The sequence below is a fragment of the Limulus polyphemus genome, unplaced genomic scaffold (genome assembly GCF_000517525.1).
Source record: "Limulus polyphemus unplaced genomic scaffold, Limulus_polyphemus-2.1.2 Scaffold8586, whole genome shotgun sequence".
Classification (NCBI taxonomy): domain Eukaryota; kingdom Metazoa; phylum Arthropoda; class Merostomata; order Xiphosura; family Limulidae; genus Limulus; species Limulus polyphemus.
Window position 1 is genome coordinate 5,050 of NW_013674196.1, and position 10,441 is coordinate 15,490.

Consider the following 10,441-nt stretch of genomic DNA (forward strand, 5'->3'; position numbering starts at 1 on the left):
AGATGGTAATTATATGATATCCTTATCTGTGTTACTATGATATAGATGGTAATTATATTATACCCTTATCCCTGTTATTATGATAAAGATGGTAATTATATTATACCCATAGCCGTGTTATTATGATAAAGATGGTAATTATATTATACCCTTATTCGTGTTATTATGGTAAAGATGGTAATTATATTATACCCTTATCCGTGCTATTATGATAAAGATGGTAATTATATTATACCCATATCCGTGTTATTATGATAAAGATGGTAATTATATTATACCCTTATCCGTGTTATTATGGTAAAGATGGTAATTATATTATACCCATTACCGTGTTATTATGATAAAGATGGTAATTATATTATACCCATATCCGTGTTATTATGATAAAGATGGTAATTATATTATACCCTTATCCGTGTTCAAAATGTGTTTCAGAAGTTAAACAGATTTTAACACATAGAAACAATTCTAAAAAACATTTTGTTTCATCTGTTTATTAAATCAAAGATCGCACGGTCTCCTGTGTATGTTAAATATTTAACACTTTTGAAAATACGAAACAATGCACGTTAAATGGATTTCTAAGAATAAAAATCCCACATATTACGGCATCTGGTGAATGATTAAATAAAAACTGGATATCATAAAATAATTACTAAAACACTACCAGTACCAATATAGAATAAATCTAAAGACTGAATATTCGTTTCTTGTTCGTGTTTGATTAAGCCTAATATCAAGGGAAAGCAAAGTTTAGCAAGTTCGATCTTCTTTTTTATCGACGGAATCTTCTGAAGTATATTTGTGTATTAGCCAATCATCTCTTTGATATTTCTACTCGAACCTTCGAATAGAAATATCAAAGAGATGATTGGCTAATACACAATACTCTCCCTGTTTACATATAGCCTTCGAATAGAAATATCAAAGAGATGATTGGCTAATACACAATACTCTCCCTGTTTACATATAGCCTCTCCCTGTTTACATATAGCCTTCGAATAGAAATATCAAAGAGATGATTGGCTAATACACAATACTCACCCTGTTTACATATAGCCTTCGAATAGAAATATCAAAGAGATGATTGGCTAATACACAATACTCACCCTGTTTACATATAGGTACGAGCAGTGATAAAACATATAAGCTACACTGTATGTTATACTTATTAAATAATAACATTACCATTATTATCTTACTTCAACTGTGAACGTAAAGAACTCTAGAGGTTTCTATAAGAAATATGAAATTATAACCTGATTTGCCAGTCTGGATAATCAGGGAAGACCAAATTCTTCACGTTTATGTTACATTAAAAGGAATCTGGAACTCCTTAAACGTAGGATTGTTTGTGAAACTTGAAAATATTAAATAAAGTTCAGACCAAATGTTTAATGTAGATTTATGGATAATGAGGGAAGGCCAAACTCTTCACGTTTATGTTACATTAACGTGTTTTACAATCCTTGAAAGCGCTTATACCGTAATGTCTTTCTTCGACCTCGTTATTCAGTCGAATCGTTTCTCAGATATTGATATGTTAATTATATCAATATAGATATCTATCGTTGTTATTAATACCAGTCTCCATTGTTGTTATTAATACCAATCTCCATTGTTGTTATTAATACCAGTCTCCATTGTTGTTATTAATACCAGTCTCTATCGTTGTTATTAATACCAGTCTCCATTGTTGTTATTAATACCAGTCTCCATTGTTGTTATTAATACCAGTCTCTATCGTTGTTATTAATACCAGTCTCCATTGTTATTATTAATACCACTCTCCATTGTTGTTATTAATACCAGTCTCTATTGTTGTTATTAATACCAGTCTCCATTGTTTTTATTAATACCAGTCTCCATTGTTGTTATTAATACCAGTCTCCATTTTTGTTTTTAATACCAGTCTCCATTGTTGTTATTAATACCAGTCTCCATTGTTGTTATTAATACCAGTCTCCATTGTTGTTATTAATACCAGTCTCCATTGTTGTTATTAATACTAGTCTCCATTGTTGTTATTAATACCAGTCTCCATTGTTGTTATTAATACCAGTCTCCATTGTTGTTATCAATACCAGTCTCCATTGTTGTTATTAATATTAGTCTCCTATTCAGATATTATTATATTACTCAGATTCAATCTTATTATTCAGATCAGTTTTTATCGTTGTTTCTGATGTAAGTCTCCGGTTTCTATTATCAACTTCATATTTTTAGTCTTCAATGTTCTAATTATTAACATCGTTGTTTAACATTGTTTTAATAGTCTCTGATCTGATTATTATTAACATCGTTGTCTAACATTATTTTAATAGTCTCTGATCTGATTATTATTAACATCTTTGTCTAACATTGTTTTAATAGTATCTGATCTGATTATTATTAACATCGTTGTCTAACATTGTTTTAATAGTCTCTGATCTGATTATTATTAACATCTTTGTCTAACATTATTTTAATAGTATCTGATCTGATTATTATTAACATCGTTGTCTAACATTGTTTTAATAGTCTCTGATCTGATTATTATTAACATTGGTTTGATGTAAGTATTTTCCTATCTTGTATTATTAACTCCATAGCTTGTTGTTTTCTATCAGTTTCCAATATTTTTATTACCAAAATCATTATCTATTGTGTTTTTATTACTAGTCTTTAATATTACTATTATTGACAGAGGTTTTTAACGCTGGTTTTCATTTATGTGTTGTATTATTAACTTCATTGTTTATTATATTTTAATATTGTTGTAAAGTGTTCTATTGTTGAGTCCAGTCCACGTAACAATAACGAATTGTTTTAGTTCTTTCATAACCGTTGTTAGAGCCACGCTTAATTATAACATCTGAAATGAATGTAAACCAAGCTTACTTATAATCTTACTTGTAGAATTCTAAGGTTAATCAATCGAGTAACTGATAACAGAAAAGACTCGATAGCTCCAACTTCTGGTACTTAACAACTGAACCTACTAAATACTTCACTGATTCTCGTATTTGTAATGTACCCTTATTTCTACATACTCCTCTAAACTTCTTTATCATTATTACATTATCGTGAATTTTCTAGATATTGCTTCATCATGATGATTAGCAGCTCCCTCTAGCAAATAACTAAGTTCTCCAATAATGTATTATTAAGTTAAATATTAAATGTTTTTATTATTATTCTCTATCATGATTTTGTTGTTGTTGTTGTTGTTTGCTCTTTTTGTTATCAATTTATTGTTAACTCTTTGTTTCTGATATGGATCTTGTTATTGTTATAAAGCCCAATCTCTACTGGCGTCATTTTGTTAACTTTGATGTTGATCATGAAGCGAGATCATGTGGGCTTGTTATAAGAGTAAGAGTCAATCTCTCAGCCTAGATGGTGGATTATAGGATGCTGGTGACTGTCTGTCTTCTCACTGGTTGGAAGTTCACAATTAGAGGCAGGGACGGATAGTCTTAATGTTGATCATGGAGCGAGATCATGTGGGCTTGTTATAAGAGTAAGAGTCAATCTCTCAGCCTAGATGGTGGATTATAGGATGCTGGTGACTGTCTGTCTTCTCACTGGTTGGAAGTTCACAATTAGAGGCAGGGATGGATAGTCTTAGTAACGTTACCGTCAATAAAAAAAAAAAGATACTGTTGATGACGACAATTACTAGTGGTATACAATGTCCACGCTGGTGAACCATGATGATCGGTATATTACATCACAATGAAAATTATGAGGCATTCTGACGAGTTCTAGTATCGATCGAAAAACCTTGTTGGCAGCGGCTTAGGGTACACTGTTGGAATGCTTTAATATATATTTTACAGGAAATATATATCGGGCCAATAAAGAATGATGCAATAAAAATCTGTAATACCCCACAAAGAATAATCCGAAAGGAAACATTTTGTGTCCAGTAGTGACTCTTCCTTTATTGAATATATATAAAACTATCTATTTACAGACACACACAGAAAAACAATAGGAATAATACAGCAGAGTCTTAACCAAGCATCTAAAGTAGCTCATAAACAACAACACATAAAGCTTTAATTAGCAGAACCCATGCAATGGTGGTAATAAGCACCAAATAAAGGTATTAATCATGCAGTAAAGATGAGTTGATTTCGTATACAGGTTTGGCTGATTGAATATTTCCTCGGTGATTTCTTTACTGATTACTTAATGAAGCACTTTTACGATACGGTGAGCGGGTAGTCCGTATCTACCAGCAGCTGGCCAGATAGATCCAGAAGAGTAGTAGGGAGCTCCGACAACGCGACCTCCGTAGTAAGGAGCTCCGACAACGCGACCTCCGTAGTAGGGAGCTCCGACACGAGCTCCGTACAAGGAGGCTCCAACCCGAGCTCCGTAGTAGGGAGCCCCGACACCAGCTCCGTAGTAGGGAGCTCCGACACCAGCTCCGTACAAGGCGGCTCCAACCCGAGCTCCGTAGTAGGGAGCCCCGACACCAGCTCCATAATAACCTCCATAGTAAGCAGGAGCGGCAACCTTTTTGACGACAGGAACAGCAGCGACATTTCTTACAGCAGGAACAATGGCCTTAGGAGCAGGTACAACGACAGGCTGAACTCCAGCAGGAGGCTCCTGAGCTGAAACTTCGACGTCAGCGGGGTTCTGGTTGGCAGTACCAGGTTCGTTGGTGGAAACACTGGCGCGGAAACCGCCCTCATCGGCGACGTACTTTACATCACGCCATATACCCTGAGCGTCGGCGTAACCATAGGAACCTTGCACTCTGCCTGCTCCGTCTCCACTCTCCTGGCGGGTAAGCCTGGTTCCAAATTCGTCCACTGTATCGTAACCGTTGTCGTACGGCGTGGGGACGTTAACATCCTGAGTGAAAACGTTTCGCATACACATTTATTTTTAAGGGATAGATGTAAACATGCAACTCCAAAGTTTAACGTGTGTATAATATTAACTTTTGACCAGACCAAGCTTTCTATTTTAAACTAAAACTAAAAATCAACACAGTAACGAGTATAGCTAATTAGATATACTGCCATTACTTATAAAGATTAAAATTAATAGTTTCGTCAATTGGGTACTCTCGTTGTTAACGACGTTTTCGGTCGTAATCCCAATAATATCTGGCATTTGCTTTACACTGCACATGATTTTCTGGCGATTGTTAAAAACTAATGTAGATAAGTAAGAGTGTACTAAATTCTTTCTCAACAACACATGAAATAACTATATTCAAAAAGAAAATCATTTTTGATGTACAGGTCAAAGTTTGATTTGGAACCATGTAACAATAGATAGAGAAAGATGAAAAATATACTAACAATGATACATATATATATATATATATAACAATATATACATATATATAGTGATAAATGTACTATACAAGCAACAATATATACATATATATAGTGATAAAAATACTATAAAAGCAACAATATATATATACACATAGTGATAAACATACTAGCAATGATATCTATATATAAATATTCACTTAGTAAAAACAGAAATTATGCTTAAAATACTTTTTCCGGAAATGAGTGGATTCTTACAAGAGTACAGATTTAAATATTCTGGCTAGTCTTCGGTAAAATTTAAATATTGAATTTTACTCACATACGCAGAGGCAACAGCTTGTGGAGCCACAAGATATCCGGCAAAAGATCCGGCTACAAGGGTCATAAACACCACGGTCTGAAACCGAAAACAAAACCTATTAGCTGGTTCAGAAAAACTGATGATTTGATCAGTTTTTTGAGGCTCTAAATCAACTAAATCGAGACAGTGATATGCAGAATATTTTAATCAATCTGGAAAAAAAAACGTATACTTATTAAGAAGAAACATAGTTCTTGTAAAATAATTATATATATAAGCCATGTACTTCTGTCACTTGGACATTTATACCTCTAACATAGTGAAGTAATAATTATTACATGTATGAATTTCACTAAAGTTCCTGTCCCCCAGTGGCTCAGCGGTAAGCCTGATGCCCGTGATGGGCACAACAGAGACAACTCTTGTGCAGCTTTATCTTTAATTAATGAGGAATAAAACTCTACAGTAACGACAATAGTGGGCTAAGAAAAATTGATCGTGTTCTACTTATGTTTTAAAGAGAAAATAAGATTTTGTAATTACAATTAAACTATCAACAAACTCCAATTCCAAAGCTCCCTAGTGGCACAGCGGTATGTCTGCGTACTTACAACGCTAGAAAGCGGGTTTCGATACCCGTGGTGGGCAGAGCGCAGATAGCCCTTGTGTAGCTTTGTGCATAATTAAAAACAAACAAACAAACCAATTCCAAAATACAAAAACATCTACTCAATTCCTATTCGAAAACATGGCATACACGATGACGTCACAGTAGCAATATATTTAATATACATAGGGTTTCATGAACAATCAACATCTCAAAATGTCGTCTAATAAATCTAGATAATTTCTCTGTAAGTCAAACAAACAGAGATTTGAATAGGTTCGTCGATACAATATTAGTTTGTAATGAAACAGTTTCTCGAGGAACGTCTACCTTCAACATTCTTGGTAATGTTCCTTTAGCTGTAGCCTCTCTGTAGGGTTGTAATCCTGAGACAGCTTCTCTTATTGTAACCAAGAACAATCTGCCCTTTTATACCAAAATAATCGGATGCAGTTTACTAATTCCCGCCCCTTTTAGGTATGTAACTACATCCGTAGGTGGTCTGATTTAAGTCACGCTCCAGGAAGATTAAACATTCTCTTTCTCACGTGAATTGGATTAAGTAGAAGAAATCGAACGAGTTTCTTGTCTATATCTGTTACATCTTGATACTGCTCAGTCAGATCAGATAGGCCCAAATCAGTGCCTTTCTTACCTCGGTATCTGGAGAAAAATCTAGCATGTGAAGCTAGTGTGTCCTCTAGTTTATGATGTAACCGGTCCTGTTGTCCCCCTTACGAATTTACAACTATTTAATGACGCTGTTTCGGTCGTTCGATGGGCGATAAATTATAGGCTAAGAAGGATCATTTCTAGTTAATGTATCAGTTATCGTGTTTAATCTGATTACCTCTTCCAATCAGTGTGAACGAAGTGAAATTATTATTATCAATAATAAAATACAAATCGGACATCTCATCTTCCTGATGTTTGTCAAAATAGTGAAGCAGACTGTCTCATCATCAGATAAAATTGTAACATCCAGATTATGGTCGCTATAGACTAACATTGTTGTCTCATCATCCAGATTATGATCGAAATAGAATAACATTTTTGTCTCATCATTCAGGTTATCGTATATATAGACTAACATTGTTGTCTCATCATCCAGGTTATCGTCTACATAGACTAACATTATTGTATCATCATCCAGGTTATCGTATATATAGACTAACATTGTTGTCTCATCATCCAGATTATGGTCGATATAGACTAACATTGTTGTCTCATCATCCAGATTATGATCGACATAGACTGACATTATTGTCTCATCTTCCAGATTATGGTCGCTATAGACAAACATTATTGACTCATCATCCAGATTATGATCGACATAGACTGACATTATTGTCTCATCTTCCAGATTATGATCGATAGAGACAAACATTATTGTCTCATCATCCAGATTATGATCGATATAGACTAACATTGTTGTCTCATCATTCAGGCTATCGTGTATATAGACAAACATTATTGTCTCATCATCCAGATTATGATCGATATAGACTAACATTGTTGTCTCATCATCCAGATTATGATCGATATAGACTGACATCAGTGTCTCATCTTCCAGATTATCGTATATATAAACTAACATTATTGTCTCAAAATCCAGGTTATCGTATATATAGACTAACATTATTGTTTCATAATCCAGGTTATCGTCTACATAGACTAACATTGTTGTCTCATAATCCAGATTATCGTGTATATAGACTAACATTATTGTCTCATAATCCAGGTTATCGTATATATATAGACTAACATTATTGTCTCATAATTCAGGTTATCGTGTACATAGACTAACATTATTGTCTCATCAATCAGGTTATCGTATATATAGACTAACATTATTGTTTCATAATCCAGGTTATCGTCTACATAGACTAACATTGTTGTCTCATAATCCAGATTAACGTATATATAGACCAACATTATTGTCTCATAATCCAGGTTATCGTATATATATATAGACTAACATTATTGTCTCGTAATCCAGGTTATCGTATATATAGACTAACATTATTGTCTCATGTTCCAGATTATGGTCGATATAGACAAACATTATTGTCTCATCATTCAGGTTATCGTGTATATAAACTAGCATTATTGTCTCATCATCCAGGTTATCGTATATATAAACTAACATTATTGTCTCATAATCCAGGTTATGGTCGATATAGACAAACATTATTGTCTCATCAATTAGGTTGTCGTCTATATAGACTAACATTGTTGTCTCATAATCCAGGTTATGGTCGATATAGACTAACATTATTGTCTCATCAATCAGGTTATCGTATACATAGACTAGCATTATTGTCTCATAATCCAGTTTATCGTGTATATAGACTAACATTGTTGTCTCATAATCCAGATTATCCTGTACATAGACTAACATTATTGTCTCATAATCCAGGTTATCGTATATATAAACTAACATTATTGTCTCATAATCCAGGTCATGGTCGATATAGACTAACATTATTGTATCATCATCCAGGTTATCGTATATATAGACTAACATTGTTGTCTCATCATTCAGGCTATCGTGTATATAAACTAACATTATTGTCTCATAATCCAGGTTATCGTGTATATAGACTAGCATTATTGTCTCATAATCCAGGTTATCGTGTACATAGACCAACATTATTGTCTCATCATCCAGATTATGGTCGATATAGACTAACATTGTTGTCTCATCATCTAGGTTATCGTCTACATAGACTAACATTATTGTCTCATCATCCAGGATATCGTCTACATAGACTAACATTATTGTCTCATAATCCAGGTTATCGTCTACATAGACTAACATTATTGTCTCATCATTCAGGTTATCGTGTATATAGACCAACATTATTGTCTCATAATCCAGGTTATCGTGTACATACCCCACACATTATTGTTTCATATTCCAGGTTATGGTCGATGTAGACTAACATTATTGTCTCACAATCCAGGTTATGGTTAATATAGACCAACATTGTTGTCTCATCATCCAGATTATGGTTGATATAGACTAACATTGTTTTCTCATCATCTAGGTTATCGTCTACATAGACTAACATTATTGTCTCATCATCCAGGTTATCGTGTACATAGACAAACATTGTCTTACAATCCAGGTTATGGTCGATATAGACTTGTCGTCCAGATGTATTATATGTGAGCCAATATTTTTGACTTATGATTCAGGTGTTTTATATATAAACTAAACTTAGCCAGTGTTAGTGTATTAGTAACGTTGTATTAGCTAATACTTAGCCAGTGTTAGTGTATTAGTAACGTTGTATTAGCTAATACTTAGCCAGTGTTAGTGTATTAGTAACCTTGTATTAGCTAATACTTAGCCAGTGTTAGTGTATTAGTAACGTTGTATTAGTTAATACTTAGCCAGTGTTGGCGTATTAGTAACGTTGTATTAGTTAATACTTAGCCAGTGTTGGTGTATTAGTAACGTTGTATTATTTAATACTTAGTTAGTGTTGGTGTATTAGTACCGTTGTATTAGTTAATACTTAGCCAGTATTGGTGTGTTAGTACCGTTGTATTAACTAATACTTAGCCAGTGTTGGTGTGTTAGTACCGTTGTATTAACTAATACTTAGCCAGTGTTGGTGTATTAGTATCGTTGTATTAGTTAATACTTAGTGAATGTTGGTGTATTAGTAACGTTGTATTAGTTAATACTTAGCCAGTGTTGATGTATTAGTAACGTTGTATTAGTTAATACTTTGCCAGAATTGGTGTATTAGTAACGTTGTATTAGTTAATACTTAGTGAATGTTGGTGTATTAGTAACGTTGTATTATTTGATACTTACCCAGAATTGGTGTATTAGTAACGTCGTATTAGTTAATACTTAGCCAGTGTTGGTGTATTAGTAACGTTGTATTATTTAATACTTAGTTAGTGTTGGTGTATTAGTACCGTTGTATTAGTTAATATTTAGCCAGAATTGGTGTATTAGTAACGTTGTATTAGCTAATACTTAGCCAGTGTTGGTGTATTAGTACCGTTGTATTAGTTAATACTTAGCCAGTGTTGGTGTATTAGTACCGTTGTATTAGCTAATACTTAGCCAGTGTTGGTGTATTAGTACCGTTGTATTAGTTAATATTTAGCCAGAATTGGTGTATTAGTAACTTTGTATTAGCTAATACTTAGCCAGTGTTGGTGTATTAGTAACGTTGTATTAACTAATTCTTAGCCAGTGTTGGTGTATTAGTACCGTTGTATTAG

At 33.6% G+C, this 10,441-nt stretch overlaps 1 protein-coding gene across 1 annotated transcript; it reads right to left on the bottom strand.

The window, feature by feature from the left end:
* Positions 1–3,974: 3,974 nt before the first annotated feature.
* Positions 3,975–4,878, bottom strand: LOC106475441 (cuticle protein 16.8-like). The gene has a single exon (XM_013936123.2). It carries the CDS (start codon positions 4,876–4,878, stop codon positions 4,177–4,179), a length of 702 nt encoding a protein of 233 aa, XP_013791577.1. The 3' UTR covers positions 3,975–4,176.
* Between the last annotated feature and the right edge of the window lie 5,563 nt (positions 4,879–10,441).